We start from the raw sequence: 17,109 nt of genomic DNA on the forward strand, positions 1-17,109 counted from the left end.
GCTGAATGTTAATATCCCACATCTTGTGCATTGTCTTCTGAGAAAACATTCAACTAGCAATCGACCAAGTTATCTACCGACGACCCACCTATCCATCCACCCAGTGACCCATCCACAAAGCTATCTAGCAACTCACCTGACCCACCTACCCAGCGAAGTGTTTCCTGCATAGTCTCCCACTAATCTCTTAGTCAGTTGGAGGTACCCAAATCACTCGTCTAAGATCTTTCCACTGTCCTGACCAATCACTGGACGTCCTGGTACCCATGACGTCACGTCCTGTGCCTCTTCCCACTCCATGATTAGTTAACGGGAGCATCCTTGTCTCTCTTAAATACTGCTAGCTCGATAACTCGGCAACTTGAGAGAGAGAGAGAGAGAGAGAGAGAGACAGACAGACAGAGACAGACAGACAGACAGACAGACAGAGACAGAGAATCTTAAAGTATAATAAAGTAATATAATATAAATGAGTATTCAGACTGGAGGATCTATGCGTGTCAGCTATACTCACTTATGCCCTTTCTTGGCGGCCATCCTTGCTCTCCTGGCCCGGTACCTGAGGCCACAGATCACCAACATCACCAACACGGGGAAGCCGATGATGCAGGAGATGATAGGCACCACCACCACCCGGGGTGACACTGTTGAGGGAGGGGTCACATCAGGCTTGGGTGGATTTACTTAGGTCGGGTGAGATTGTGTTAGATTAAGATAGTCTGGGTTACATTAGGTTCGATTGGTTAGGTTAGGTTTGGGCATGAGTAAGTTAGTTTGGGTTAAAATATGATATCATGAGGCTGAGTTTGTTAGGTTAGGTTTGGTTTGGTTAGGTTAGGGAAAGTCAGATTTGGGCAGGTTACATTAGGGATGGTTTTGGTTAAGTCATGATGAAGTTAAGTCAGATATGAATTTGTTAGGTTTAAGTTGGGAAGGTTAGTTGGGTCAGTTTATATTAGGCCAGGCCTGATGTAGTTAGTTTGGGTAATGGCTTAGTTTGGGTTGTGTTAGATCGTGGTCGGCCTGTTGAAGGTGAATCAGGTTCGTTAGGTTAGGTTAGGTTAGGCCAGTTCATGTTGGAATGGGTTGGGTTAGATTAGGTTTGACCAGATTTAGCTGGGTTAAGCTAGGTTGGCTCAGGTTGCGTTAGGGTAGCCTAGGTGTAGTGGGTTAAGTTAGTATGACTTGGGTTTGGTTAGTTCAAGTTAGTTTGGAGTGAGCTAGGACAGAAATCCTGATGTAAGATATGGTTGGATCAGGGTGAGGTAGTTACAGTAGGTTAGATTAGGTTAACCCATGATGGGTTTGGCTAGGTTGGTGTGGACTAAGTCAAGGAGACTTAGATTTAGCTAGGAATAGGCTAGCTGAAGGTGAGCTAATTTAGGCAACGCCAGTCTGGATTACATTCGGTCAGGGCGGATTCGACTAGGATAACTAAAGCTGGGTTTAGTTAGGTCAGGCTGTGTTTTGTGAAGTCGTGATGAATAACTATATGGTAGTTTAAATTTGGTTACACTGAGTTAAGTCAAACCGCTTAGGGTAGATTAGGTTAGGTCTATATGGATTAGATCAAGTTAAGCCGGATTATATCAGGATGGATATGATAAGCGGGTGGTTAAAAATGTAAGACATGGTGGTTAAGGAAGCAGTAGAGGAATGAAGTGTAAAAATGGCTGAATGTTTATGGGAGAAAAAGTTAGCGGATATAGAGAAAAAATAAACTGCTGAATATGGAAAGCGAAAGTAGCGCAAGTATAAGTAGTTGGAGAATTACTGGGGCAAGAAGAGAGACAAGTGGAACGGAAATATTAGAAACAATAAAGAAAGGCAAAATGGGTAAAGCCTCAGGAATTGATGGATTGTGGTGAAATACTAAAATGCAAGGGAAAGTTAGTGACTGAATGGATATGGAAGATGTGCAGATTGGCCTTGTAGGGTAGGGTCTCGGAGGACTGGAATCCAGGTATAAATGTTCCCCTGTACAAAGGAAAGAGGGAACGAGAAGTGTGTGGCTGTCACAGGGACATTTATCTTCTCAGTGTTACGGAAAAAGTATATACAGTAATAAGATACTTATCGATAGATCTGGAGTAATAACTGAAAAATTACTTGAAAAACAAGGGGCTTTAGGAAAGGAAGAGGTGTCTAAGACGGACATTCCTTTCAAAATATTTAGCAAAAAACTATCTAGAGAAGTCTTCTGTGTAAAAATACAGGTTCTCTCTTCTTTATCTACAGAGGGGAAAGAAGTTGTATGTTGCCTTCTTGGATCTGAAAAAAAAGCATATGACAGAGTAGATAAACAGGTAACGTGGAAGGTATTAAAAATATCTGGAGTAGATGGGAAATTCTTGAATGCTATAGAGTTCCTGAATGCTATGTATAAGGGTGCTGGGGCTGCAGTGCGTGTGGATAGTAAGTTAAGTGAGTTCTTTGATATGAGTGTTGAACTAACGCAGGTTGTGTCATGTCGCCGTGGTTGTTCAGTTTACATCTGGATGGAGTTATAAAAGAGATGCAAGATAGAGCAATGGATCTTGAAGCGTCTTTAATGAGAGACGGTAAGGTGTGAAAACTTGCTTGCTGATGTACTGTATTGTTAAGTGATGATGAATGTGAGCTGAAAGGCTTGGTGAATGAGTCTGGGTGGGTATGAAGGAAACGAATTATAACATTAAATTTTGATAGAAGTAAACATATGGTCTTTGAGAGAAATGAAATCACAGCATGCAACGTGAGATGGTGAGGAAAAAGGACAGTGTGACTGCAGTAATGTACATAGGTAATGTAATGAGTGAGAGAGACATTAATAAGCAAGTAAAGGAACACCTTGGTGCTGATTTGGATGTGATTCAAAAGTTTATGAGAAATACTCTGAAATGGTTTGGCCATGTGGAGAGGATGGAGAATGAGAGATTGTCAAGAAGAGTGTATGTGAACGAGGTGGAGAGGGAAGGGAGAAGAGGGAGACCAAGGGTGACAAAAAAAAAAAATGGAGTGGAGAGATATATGGGGGAGTGGGGTGTGAGTTGGAGGGAGGACAACCAAATGGAAGAGGGTAGAGCGACGTGGAAGCGATTTATTTGTGCCCACCCCTTGCGAGATTAAGGCGTCCGGCAATAGACAGATTGATTTTGATTGATAGAATAGGTTGGATTAAGTTATATCAGAGCGTTAGATTTATCACATTACGGTGGATTAGGGTGGAGTAGATTGGCTAGCGTCAGGTCAAACTGTGTTGGATTGTGTTAAGTTAGGTTGTGTTAGATCATGCCAGAGTGGGTTGGTTAGGTTAAGTTAGACTAGGTTAGGTTTGGTTAGGTAACGTCAGGATTAGTTAGTTTAGTTAAGCCATGTTAAATTAAGTTAAAGTAAACTGGCTTGTGTCAGGCCAGGCTGCTAACGTGGGTAACGTTAGGCAAGGTTGGGTTAGGTCATGTCAGGGTAGGTTTGGGTCAGGCCACACTGAATTAGTTTTAGATAGTTTAGGCCAGAGTGAATCAGGTCAGATTAGGTTGGTTAGGACTGGTCAGATTTTGGTTTGGTCAGGTTAGTTTACTGTAGATTAAGTTAGGTGAGGTCAAGCTATGTCAGTTTACATGGAGGTGGGCTAGGTTATATTCATCTGGGATAGGTGTGGCTAAGCTGTGTTGGCTTAGGTCAGGTTAGGGTGGGTTTGGTTTGGGTTGATTATGCTAGGATAAGCTAAATTAAGTAACGTAATGGCGGCTTATTGTAGGTTAGGTCAGTGTGTGCAGGGCTAGATTGGACTAGTTTTGCATCGGATCAGGTCAGTTTGGATTTAGTCTGGCCAATTTTGTTAAGGTATAGTTCAGTTAAGATAAGTCGAGACTGTTTAGGTTAGGTTTGGTTAGGTTTTTATGAAGAAAAGATGATCAATGGCTAGAAGCCAACATAGTTGTTCCCTCCAAGACAAATAAATAAAGCAAGGAGAGACACCCAAATTCAAAACCCATTCATTTCAAAATGCAGGACACATAGCATTTAAAAGACTGGACGTTATTGACAGAGGGAAATACATACAACACAAGGCAGTTCAAGAGCTGACTTGGTGCATGCATAAATGAGCGTTTAAGTTAACTCTTGCATTAGGGAGCTGGACAAAAAAAAAAAAAAAAAAAAAAGGCTGAGTGTGCTGCCGGATGGGTGATAAGCCCGCCATAATGGAAGAGGGATGCAACGAGAAATTTTAGAGCAGTGACCACTGAAATTGAGACGGACAAAAGATAAGATAGCAAAGCTGCGACGACAAAATAGAGGATGAAACGAGGCAGTGAAAAGAGTAGAGCTGAAGAAACAAAAAACCCTTGACTAAGCTCTGTTTAGTAGAGCTGTGTGAAGCAGTCCTCTAGATATGAGCTGCACTGTACATAAGGGCGTATGAAACCCCTATATAAAATCACCAACTGCACGGGGGTAAAGAAAGCATTGAGTCGGATTAGCATACCTATTCTCCTGGAAGCAGATTTTGCAAGTGTGGTAATGTGATCCGTCGTGATGGGTCCCTAGAAAATGAAATCCCAAGGTTATTGAGGGATGATGTTGGACTAAGTTGTATATTATTGAGCTTTTTTATGCATAAAAAACAACAAGGTTTCTTTGGCTCCAGACAGAAATATCAGCCGTTTCAGATTTTAGGTGCGCCATAGATTCATCCCGTTATTGCTGAAGTAACTGCTGTAATGGGTGCTGTGTCAAACTGTGAAACGAATGAAGGATGGAGTTCTCATCGTATAAATGGATAGGGGTAGATATGCTACTCTGGAGATCATTGACTAAAAGAATGCAGAGAGTTGGAACATGACAGAATCGCGGGGAACATCATTACTGATAGCTCTAGAAGAAAAACAGTGGCCATCGTCAGTAGCAGCTAAAGGGCGACCAGAAGGGAAGCTGGAGATGAAGGTACAGATAGAAGAACAGAAACTGTACGAGAGCAGTTTGGAAAATAAAGATCTATGTTAGATTCAATGAAAAGCCCTCCATATGTCAGGTGCAATGGTTAAGCTTTCTTCAGAGTCCCTAAAGGATGATGATCCGGAGTAAGAATGGAATATGAGAAGATCGCCAGTGGAAAGCCCCTGGCGGAACCTACAAGGCGATCGGAAAGGCTATGATAGGAGAGGTTTAACAAAAAAAAAAAATTTTTTGCTAAACATAAATAAAAAATACTGAAAACATATATTAAATCATTTGAGCGAAAGTCAGAAGGCTGGGAGAGGTCACCTTTCTTCAAGACAAACTGAATGTGAACAAACTTCCAGAAAAAAAGAAAGCTACAAACTACAAATCGACACATTAAGGCGTAATAGCTTACCTAGGAAGGGTTTAAGTAAAGAAGGGCAGTTTTTTATAGAAGGATGCACCCCACTAAATTCGTTCGCCTTACTATATAACATCCAGGCCAGTGAAGGCACAAAGTTCATCATTTGAAGAATTTCTAACACTGATCAAAAGAACTTCAGAGGGGTGGACAAGATGGAAAGACAACACAGGAATCATCCATAGAGCAAATGGAGGAGAAAGTTTGAGTGAAAAGTTTTGCCTTTTTATTAATTAGATACGATTCAGTTAGATTAAAACATATTGGGTTAGGTTAGGATAAAGTGGATTAGTTTAGTTTAGTTTAAGCTGGGTAGGGTCATTTCAAATTTGGTTAGGTCAGGTCAAGATGGATTAACTAAGTTTCGTACGAGTTTTGTTAAGAAAGTCTGTGATGGGTTAGGTAAAGTTAGTTCAATACAGTACATATCAGATTACGTCAGGCTGGTTTAGATTAGGTAAAGCTGACTTAAGTCAAGGTAGGTTAAGTTAGTGCCAGAGCGCATGAAGCAAGTTTAGGCTGGGTTAAGATCGATAAATTGGGTTAGAACATGTAGTGATAGGTTGGGTCGAGTCACGCTGGACTAGACTGTCGAGACAGATTAGCTTGGCTTGGTGAAGTCAGGGTGGGTTAGGTTAGACCAGCCTGGGTTGGGTTACGATGGGTTAGATTAGGTTAATTGGTTATATCAGTGTAAGTTTAGCTTTGGCTGGGTTACGTTTGGCTGAGTTAAATCAGTTCAGATTGAGCTAAGCAATGGCAAGGTTAAATTAGGCTAGGATGTAAGTTAATTACATAATTATGTAAATGCCCCAGATGCAAATAATGACATTTTTAATTGAGGTGCAAAACAAAGCTATAAATCTCAAGCACATATCTTGTTACTTCAGCATCGATTGCTGAAAGTGCTGAGAAATACGAACTTTTCGTTTCCTTCTAGCTTACGTCAAACGATTTTACTGACCTCAGAGGAACGGACAGCAGCCAGAAGAATAAAAACTATACAGAGTAAAGTCCTGGGTGAGAATAAAAAACTGCGAAATTTACTTAAGCCAAAGCCAGATATATAAACTCAGAGCAGGGACACCCGCCGCCGTCAGGAGTTAGAGAAGTGAGCATACTCTTTCAGCACCATGACGTCTTTAATACTATATTCTTCTTACCACCAAAGTATTTTATTTAGCTCAGGAGAAACCTTTAGGAAATGTACAGGTTAGACACAATCGGCATTTATCCGTCCAGTATCATAACACCTTTTATGTTTAAATTTACTACCTACATACGATTTTATGTAGCCTAGGGAAGCCTCATATGGTGAAGGGGTTTAGTCATTCATTAGACAAGACACATTTACATTTACATTTCAACAATAATCCAGAAACGAGTGCGAATATCGGGTAGCCTTGATAGTGGAGCTGGTAGTGGGAGAATGGTGTTTGTCGTAGCGTTGCTGGTAGTGGTGTACGAAAGTGGAAGAGTGGTGATGGCAGTGATGTTGGTAGCGATGTATGAGAGTGGAGGAGTGTGATGGTAGCGGTGCTGATAGTGGTGTTGGGAGAGTGGTTTTGGTAGTGGTATTAAGAACGGAAGAGTGGTGATGGTAGTGGTGTCGGTGGTGGTGTCGGAAGGCTGAGAGTCGTGATGGTAGTGGTGTTTGAGAGTGGAAGTAGTTATTGTGGTGGTGGTAATAATGGAAGAGTGGTGATGGTGGTGATTATGGTAATGGTGTTTGAGAGTGGAAGTGTGATGATAATACTGGTGTTGGTAGTGTTGACAGTTGAAGAGTGGTGATGGCAATGGTGTTGGTAGTGGTGCATGAGAGTGGAAGAATGGTGATGACAGTGTTATTGATAATACTGATAGTGGTGTTGGGAGAGTGGTGTTGGTGGTGGTATTAAGAGTGGAGGAGTGATGATGGTAGTGGTGTCGGAGGTCGGAGAATGGTGATGGTAGTCGTGCTGAGACTGGAAGAATGGTGATGTTATTGGTGCTGAGAGTGGGAGAGTGGTAATGGTAGTGGTGTTGAGAGTGGAAGAATGGTGACAGCAGAGGCGATGGTAATGATGTTGAGAGTGGAAGAGTGGTGATGGTGTTGAGTGGAAGGGTGGTGATGGTAGTGGTGTTGAGAGTGGAAGAGTGGTGATGGTAGTGGTGTTGAGAGTGGAAGAGTGGTGATGGTAGTGGTGCTGAGAGTGGGAGAGTGGTAATTATGGACGAGCGAGCTAAGCAAACAAACGTAGCGAAGGGATGTTTACGTTCAGCTGAGAAATGAGCGGCCCGACACGACACGGCCCGACTCGATGGTTTTCAGTGGCTAATAACTTTTCTACTATGTGCGACAGAGAAGAAATTCTTTCAGCAGGTAGTGGATGCATTCATAAAATTTGGTTTTAGCTATATATTTACTCATGAAACCAAAGAAACCCCTTGGAATCCCAGCTTTTAAGGGAATGTGCCGAGGGCCGAGGGCTTCAGTTGACATGCCCCACTTTGAAATCGATTTTTAAAAGACTTCGTCTTGTAACACTATGTTTTCTTGCATGAATTTTGGTAATTATATATCGGATATTACGCTCATAATTTTACATGAACGTTTTTTTTTCCGTTTAGAGGGTGAAATCAGCAGAGGTAATCTCCTCATTTCTGGGTTTTATCATTCAACCAATAGCCAAGCTTCTACCTACGCAGTTCGTTGACACGGCAAGTCGGGAGCAGCGAAATGAACATTGCGCATGTGATAAATGCTACGGCGCCTCGCTTTATGCACATCCAGAAAGAAAACGTGAGAGAGAGAAAACGTAAGAAAGTAAATATTTCAGCTCAATTATTCTTATGTTATTGTTCAACTATCTCACCAGAAATGTTGAATGTATACACCAATATGAAATTAAGATGATAGGCGTATGGACAATCATACCAAAAAGTATCGAGCAAGTAAGGCACGATAATATCCGAAATGACCATTATAGCTCGCGAATTCTCAGTAAAATTTATTTATAACTACTTTGCTATACATATAATAACAATACGGACTAGAAAATGTCATAAACAAGCCATATATTGCATCCTTGAGGGAGCAAGTTTATCAGCATGGGGAAAAAAATTGTTGTTCAGTTCCCAGTAGCCATCTCCGTGTCTCAAATTGTTTTGCGTCAAGTGTGCACCGATACTTTTTGGTGCGAGTGTACAAACGCTCGCTTGCTCGTCATGCGCTCACAAAGCGTACATTACTGGTGGTGATGTTGTGAGCGGAAGACTGGTAATAGTAGTCTTGTTGAGCATGGAAGTAATGTTGGTAGTGGTGCTGAGAGTGGAAAAGTGGTGATAATACTGGTGCTGGTAGGGATGTTAACAGTTAAAGCGTGGGGTGATAGTGGTCTTGGTACTGGTGTTGAGAGTGAAAAGTGGTGATCGTAGTGGTGTTCAGAATGGAAGAGTGATAATAATACTGGTGTTGGTAGGGGTGTCAACAGGTGAAGTGTGATGATGGTAGTAGTGTTGAGAGTGGAAGAGCTGTGATGTAGTGATGCTGAGATTGGAAGAGTGGTCATGGTAATGGTGTTGAGTGGGGACAAGGAACACTGGCAGTGAGTAGAGGTTTTATTATAATGTTGGTAATGGTGTTGATAATGTGTCGGTGGTGGCGTTGGTCGAGATATTGGCAACGGTCTTTTTGACAGGGAAGTGGTATGGGCAATGGAATCAGATCAGATTTTGGTAGTGCTGTTGATAGTGGTGTTGACAATGGTGGTGGTAGTAGGATGTGGGTAGGTGGAGATAATTTTGTATGGTACTGGAAGTGGTGTTGGAAGTTGGTTATGGTGATGGCTATGATGTTGGTAGTGGTGTTGGAAGGGATGTAGGTAGTAAGTGGTGTAGATAGTGGAGTTGGTAGTGGTTTTAGTAGTGGATGAGTGGTGTTAGTACTGGTGTTGGTAGTTATGCTGGAAGTGTTCTTCGTAAAGGTGCTGGTAATAGTGCTGGCGGTGGTGCTGTTAACAGGGGAGTGGTGTTGGTAACAAAAGAGTGGCGATGGGGATGATGATGGCAGTGCTGTTAAGAGATGCTGGTAAAGTGAGATGATGCTGATAGAGGTGTTATATGATGGAAGTGGTCCTGGTGGTACTGCTGATAGAAGGGCAGTAGTGTTGGTAATGGTGGTGGTAGGAAGTTGGTAATGGTGTTGGGAGTGGAGAGTGGTGTTAGTTGTGGTGTTGGGAGTAGAGGGTGGTGCTGGTAGTGGTGTTGGGAGTAGAGAGTGGTGATGGTAATGGTGACGGTATTGGTGTTGGTACTGGCAGTGGTGTTGGTAGTGGGGTTAGTAGTGGTGTTGGTAGTGGGGTTAGTAGTGCTGTTGGCAGTGGTTATCACTCTGGCGTGATAATCAAAGACGGTGAATAAAACCCACACCTCTACATGGAGAATATATTTTTACCAAACAGTTTCTGCAGACACTGCCACCATCTTCTCTATATTGACCACTGAAGATGGTGGCAGTGTCCATAGAAAGTGTTTGGTAATACTCTCCGTCTACAAGTGTGGGCTTTATTCTCCGTCGTTGGTAGATGTGTTTAGTGGTGTTGGAAGTGGTGTTGGTAGTGGTGCTTAGTGGGGTTGGAAGTGGTGTGGGAAGCAGTGTTGGTAGTGGAGTCGGTAGTAGCGCTGGTTGTCGGTAACGGTGTTGATATTAGTGTTAGTAGTAATGATAGTAGTGCTGTTGGTAGTGGGGCAGTTCAGGATGTAACGGCAACGACGTATTAGCCTTGAAACGTACGGGACATTGATGAGAGAGAGAGAGAGAGAGAGAGAGAGACAGAGAGACAGAGAAAGAGAGAGAATAATTGCTTTAGAGACAGAGAGAGAGACAGACAGACAGACAGACAGACAGAGAAAGAGAGAGAATAATTGCTTTAGGTTATAATAAGAGATAATAAGCATAGCCAGTTTTTCTGCGTGTTAATAAGTCAGACGGATAGCCAGACAGATCAAATTATAACATTTTTAACATGCTCTAAATAAAAAGACAAATAATGACGTCGATACTAATCCCCATCTTTACAATGACATTATTTTTTCATTCTTGCTACCTCCAGACGACATGATTGAACCATAGAAACACCTTTGACAGTGAAAGTGTTAATGTAGGCCACATCTAATACCTCCAGTTTGAAAAGTCTATCCTAACCCTGTTTAAAACGTCTGGTGCTAGCAAGAATGCAGAATAAGTGTGAAAGCATCGCACTGAAGGGGAACTCCTTTCAAAGTGCTTTTGAAAATCTACTCTTTTTTTTTTTTTCCAAATCGCATGGTCGCCAATAACACATCCGTTATCAAAATCCAGCAGTTTAAGTCTTTCCTCTTGTCTACCAATTCAGGGAAACGAGCTTAAGTATTCTCTCTGTTTCTGCCTGTTCTATGGAGACTACTAAAATACATGTAATCATAAAGAAAATTTGTTCCTTTTTTTTTTTTACCTGTCCTATTGAGACTAGTAAGATAGGCGTTACCATAATAGGGTAGTTCAAATCTTCTCTCTTTTCTGTTTACCCTATGGAGATTACTAAACCAGGCGACATAATAATATAACTATTTAAGTCTTCCCTCATTTCTCCCGACTGCATGGAGACTATCGTAACAGGCGTCATCATAAGGCAACGAAAATGTTAGTTATGTTTGGCCTACTCTATGGGGACTACAAAACCAGGCATCATCACAATAAAGCAGCTTAAGTTTTCTTTCTCTTCTCCCTGTCACATGGAAACTACTAAAACAGAGGACATCATCATATAACAATTTTAATCTTCCCTCATTTTTGTCAATCTTATGGAGACTAATAAAACAGGCGCCATTATGGTAAAACAGTTTAATATGCTGTAAATCGTCGAAACTAATAAGCGCCATTGTGCTGAAGGAGTTCAATATATCTGACTGAGACTTGGCAAGACTCTCTCACGCTTGATCTGAGGAGGCCGCATTTTCTCGGTCTCTGAGCATCGACCAAAGTTACCCCAAACTTCCCCGAGAGCGCAGCCCGAAAGTTCCCTAATTTAATATACAAATCCATCCTGAGATTTCTCTTGAGACCTCATCATCTGTATGTTAATGAAGATAATCACAAAAGAAAATGAAACCTCGTCTGTGATCCTCTCTCTCTCTCTCCCTCTCTCTCTCCCTCTCTCTCTCTCTCTCTCTCTCTCTCTCTCTCTCTCTCTCTCCCTCTCTCTCTCTCTCTCTCTCTCTCTCTCTCTCTCTCTCTCTCTAAGGAATTTCACATTTTTTGGCCCAGTCGTCATGAAGAGGTGAAAACCACATTTCCTTCGAGATGATTTTTAAATTCTCATTATTATTTTTTCTAATAAAAAATAGGAAGAAAAATGAAGCTCACATTTGAAATTCTCCGCTTTCGTTCTTTTGGTCCCTCATGTTAAGGTCAAAACTCCAATAATGTGAAAACAAGTTCGTACCTCTGTCTAGTTAATCGAGTCTTTGGTAAAAAATAACTTCGTTGGTTCAGCACCCTTATTTCGAGACTGTAAAATACAAAATGTACAGTTCGCTAGGCACTGAGTTAATATCCTTCGACTCTCCATTCCGGGGCACTCGTATGTTAACCTGAGCCTGTGTTCATTCTAGAAGCTGTGTTTATTCATTTGGAAGGGCTAACGCGAAAGAAAATATAATATTTTCTCAGTGAAAAGCATTTCCAAGTGTGGGAACAATTATAACTTAAAAAAAAAAAAAACATCACGGTAAACTTCAAGACAAGTTAACTTGTGATGAAGATGACGTGAGACTGGAATAATTCAAGAGTACGTTAAGCAACTATAAGCAACATTATATCACTAAAAACAATTCTGTCCGTACCAAGGCGACCAAGTTTACCTGCAAGGGTGTAATTTGTTAGGGGAGCCGGGGAGTGCAAACCTTCTCTTCTCCAGCGTTTAAAAATGCTTGATTAAACTTTGACACCGACAAGTATGGAATGACGCAACCACAAATATCCTCAACATATGACTGGACTGTAATCACGACCAGACCAGCAAACCGAGTCTCAGTAAGCAATTATGTAGTAACAAAAATTCTCCTGGGTAATTACCAAAACACTCTACATTATTTGGAACCATCGTATGACACCGCATTTCTTCTCGGTCTATATGTTGCCCTAAGCTGCCTGATTACCGGCATATCTACTGTGCTGAATTTATTAAGAATGGGGAATATAAGGCAGTACGTTGCGATGGCATATGCAAAGGTGGCTTTATAAAATATCGATGGTGTTATAAAGGAGTATCAAAGGTGTTAAGATTGGACTGAATTCCAGCAATAGCTCCTCTGATTACAGTGGGATTCGAGTCTTCGATATCGGAATTTCCAACTCAGCAGCCACACTTACCGGGTATGCTTTCCTTCCTCTTTAGGTTCTGTTCCTTGCTTTTACTAAAAAGTCTCCTTTACATACTGCATATTTAATCAATTCAATTTTCCTCTTAAATTCTCTTCTTCATTCCGGCGCTTGACGTTTTATACACACATACATACATACATTTATATACATACATATATATATATCTATATATATCTATATATCTATATATATATCTATATCTATATATACTGTATCTATCTATCTATCTATCTATCTATATCTATATCTATCTATCTATCTATATCTATCTATCTATATCTATATCTATCTATCTATCTATCTATCTATCTATCTATATATATATATATATATATATATATATATATATATATATATATATATATATATATATAATTCTTTTTCTTTTCTTCTGCTCGTTCAGACACCACAGGATTGCTTACTCTCTCTCTCTCTATCTCTCTATCTCTCTCTCTCTCTCTCTCTCCCTCTCTCTCTCTCATTCACCATTAAAAAGAAGAAAGAAAATACACCTGCCTGGTACGTGTTTCCAATATGCTTTGAATACTGTACATTGTTGCCGGTACACATATCGGCATAATTCTTCCTCTCTTTTTTCTCCATAAACAGAGAAGAAATAGAGAAAATAACTGCTTTTCTTCTTACACTTATTTTTCAGCCCATTAGTAACCCGTGGCGGGAATTCATTTATAATCCCATTAAATCAGTATGTACACGTTTTTCTTACCCGGGTATAATAATATTTTTCCATTATATTTTCGACAGAGGAAGAAGAAAGGGACACTGAATAAATCTCTCGAAGACTGGGAGAAAACCCGAAAAAGAATGAAAGTTTTATAGTTCCTGGTGTCCCCTTCACAATATTTTTCAATCTATCAGTTACCTGTGCCCGGAGTTCAGTTATTACCCGTTAAATTGAAATACCTGAGTGACACGGGGGGCAGCGTAATAACTAGCAGGGCGAGAGGCTGCACGTTTTGGTGGTGGCAGGCAGGTGGATAATAACACCTGCCTGACTCACATACCTGCCTGCATGCACATTGCCACCTGTTTGCTGTATACAGAAACTCTATGTGCAAACTTGACACACACACACACACACACACACACACACACACACACACACACACACACACACACACACACACACACACACACACACACACACACACACACACACACGAACAAGTAAACACAATAAACTCACTCATACATATATATACACACACAAACATACATAACATGCATACATTCATATTCAAGAAAATGCAAACGCACATACATATATACATACATACAAACATTCATTCATTCATTCATACAGACAGACAGACACAGAGTCCTTAAAAATCTCCTTTTTTATGGAAAACTGGATACATCACGAATCATTATGTGCTAAAATCCTGCAGATCCAAAGATACGCAATCTTACATTTAACTTCGCCTTATCTAAAGAAAGAGAAATCACTTATATTTTTATGTTATAATACGAGTAGCTGACAACTGTGCCTTGGAACAGAGCTTTCCAATAAATACAGATGAGGTTTATTAAAATATTTGTGACACAACCACGTTAATCCTACAATGAAGACTGTAAGAGTTTTACGAACTGTGGTATCCGTTAACCTACCTGCCCATCTTATTCTCATACTATAGGAATTTAGCCTTATGAGAGGCTAAATTTGTAGGGACCTTGGCGATTAGAGTGTATTTTAGGTTAGATTTATACTGCTATAGCCTAGCGTTTCTTTTGATACTCATTCCAGATTTCATTCTTCTATTGTATTGAACGGCACTGGACATTCTATTAGCCTTTTGATAATTTTGCAGTGATCTTGACACGGGATTACCATCGTGTGATACAAGAACGCGACTGTCTCAAAGCCACCAGGTAGAGCTTTAATTAACATTTTGATTGTTACGTCATCATATACTCGTATTTTATTTCAGGTGTCCCAAGACGGTTTTATACAGCTCACAGTAAGTAACAGGAACCTAGAGTAGTACTGCTGGCACTATTAACCTTCTCATGGAGACAACGCTAGTACTCAGTTTTTGCTAACGATGGGCAGTATTATTCGGCTGAGAATGAAACATAAGGGCCTTAGTGTGTTAACTGTGTCACCTTCAACGAGGCAATTAAACAGGAGGATCTAGGTTCATCTTGTCAATCCCTCCAAAACCAGCGTCTTGAGGTAAGATTTATCCCTCCTTAGTCGAGATGTACGGTCCTTTACTGGACTGATCACGAACTTAGCGTGACGATGATGATCTGAAACTATGACCAATAAGATTTATTACGAATCTGTTAATTCCTGAAAATGTCTTTTGCTTCACTGAGCGAGTGAATGACAAATTGTAAACAACTAAAATGTACGCTACACACTGGTTCCACACATATGATTAGATACAAAAATTAGTACAGTACTCACACAGATATTGAGACCAATAATTTTTGTATACTAAAGGCTAGATCAGCTCCACACACATGTAGGTATCAAATTAGCTAAAAGGACTTGGATTTATTTCAGTACAAAAGGTCTCCCCTAGCATATCTAAAATCGTCTGTTCAAGAGGAAGAACAAGATAAAATAGACTGAAGTACTCTAGCTGAAGTGATTAAGATACATTGACTCTATAAATAAAGAAGTAAGAGGTTGAGGACATAATACCTAAGGCTGTGAAATACTGCCAAGCATCTAACGCGAGAAGGCGAGGGTGTCACGGGGGTAGGAGGGGTGGGAGGTAGGTAGGAATTCCTCAGTAATTAATATTGTTGAGCGAGCCCGCAGGCTGGCTCAAGGCACCCTACCAACTTACTCGCCTTGGAAATCCTTTTTACCGTGAAAATAACCACATCAGAATTTCATTTTCAGATGTTATAGAGAATTTTGCTATCAGAATGGCAGATGATTAATTGGTCTATCTATCTATCTATTGCCAGACGCCATAATCCCGTAAGGGGTGACCATTGACTTTGAGTTATTTGTTTTACAGGGAGGGGCATTAACCCTCCACCAACCCGCTTGTTGACACGTAGGATTTGGTTATATGGTTACCACCCAGCGTTGTGAATGGTTTCTTGGCTTACAGGAAACCACTTGGCTTGTCACTCAATGTAAAGCCACCAGAAAAAAAAAAGAAAAACAATAAGAAGTGACAGGAAAGATGGGAGAAATAGGAAGACAGGAGGGCAGGCACAGAAAAAAAAAATAATGATAAAGGCTAAGGAAGAAGTAGGCAGCACTACATCAAATGAGTGGATGATGGTCGTCACCACCTACCACTAACTAATTGGTGCCAGGTGGAAAAACTGGATATTTATTGTTTTTCAGCCAAGATGTTGTTTAACATAGTTCTTTAACTCTTGTTACTGTCGGTTTCATGAAACTGGATATATCTGCATGGTGCTTTTTGCAATTAAATACAAAATTCATATATAAAAGCTAAAGAGCTGACGCTAGCTGTTCCTTAGACAGTAATAATTGTATGCATTATCGTGGGCGGACTACGATGTGAGGTTTGGTGTGTCTTTCTGGGGTTCAAGTGGGTGTAGATCAAAGCTGGAGTGGAGCTGGCATTCGATCTGGGTACCATCAGTTTCTGCCTCTCTTACGGTCGTGTTATTAAACAGTATACGGGACAGTATAAGTAAACCCTTCATATATGACGGTCAGTCTTTTTACGCTAAAAGAATTACAATGATTAGACTGCAGTTTAGTTTACACATCTCTCTTAGCAACATGGTAGGCATATCAGATAACCTCTGCTGCATTTTCAGCATATATTTTGGTAATGAGATCAACATAATTGTCTAGCAATAGGAAGAATAAAATAAATATGATGAAGCATTCATCTCATTAAAATTTTTAAGTGGACTGCACATAACCGTCCAGAGGTAGCCAAAAAATTAGAACACCGTCTTCGTGGTAAAGAAGCTAACACCTTGACTTCCACGACGTATTTCCTCTTAATGGTTGTGCTACCCAACGATTACATTTTGTCTGGGGAAGGCTTTCGAAACTGTAGAAGTAATATTTTTCCTTCATCAATCATTTCCCTAACAGATGATCTCAAGTTCAAGTTGTCAGGAGGTACCAAGAAAAAAAATGTATAAAACGCGTCATTGAACTGACGGAGTTAATAGGCATTCCCTTTTAGTGACTTGAAATCTGGCAATTCCATGAACACAACGGCAGTCCTTATCGTCAGAATCTGTTGGGCCTGTGTTCCTCACCACTTAATGACCAGCGCTGTGTTCTTAATGCCCTCAATTTCGTCGACTAACAGGTTAAGGCTCCTTTGACTCGATCACATCTGACTCAGTTCTTTTAGAATTCGCTGGAATGGAATATGAAGGC

At 40.6% G+C, this 17,109-nt stretch overlaps 1 protein-coding gene across 1 annotated transcript in view; it reads right to left on the bottom strand.

Moving 5' to 3' along the window:
• Positions 1 to 17,109, bottom strand: part of LOC145397800 (uncharacterized) — a 326,950-nt gene that overhangs the window by 54,523 nt on the left and 255,318 nt on the right. The window contains exon 3 of the mRNA XM_080270821.1: positions 515 to 644. Coding sequence (XP_080126947.1) covers positions 515 to 644 — 130 coding nt within the window. The remainder of the gene's footprint in view (positions 1 to 514; positions 645 to 17,109) is intronic.

This window comes from Coenobita brevimanus, chromosome 43 (genome assembly GCF_032717465.1).
Source record: "Coenobita brevimanus isolate Jiangsu-jjx chromosome 43, ASM3271746v2, whole genome shotgun sequence".
NCBI classification, from domain to species: domain Eukaryota; kingdom Metazoa; phylum Arthropoda; class Malacostraca; order Decapoda; family Coenobitidae; genus Coenobita; species Coenobita brevimanus.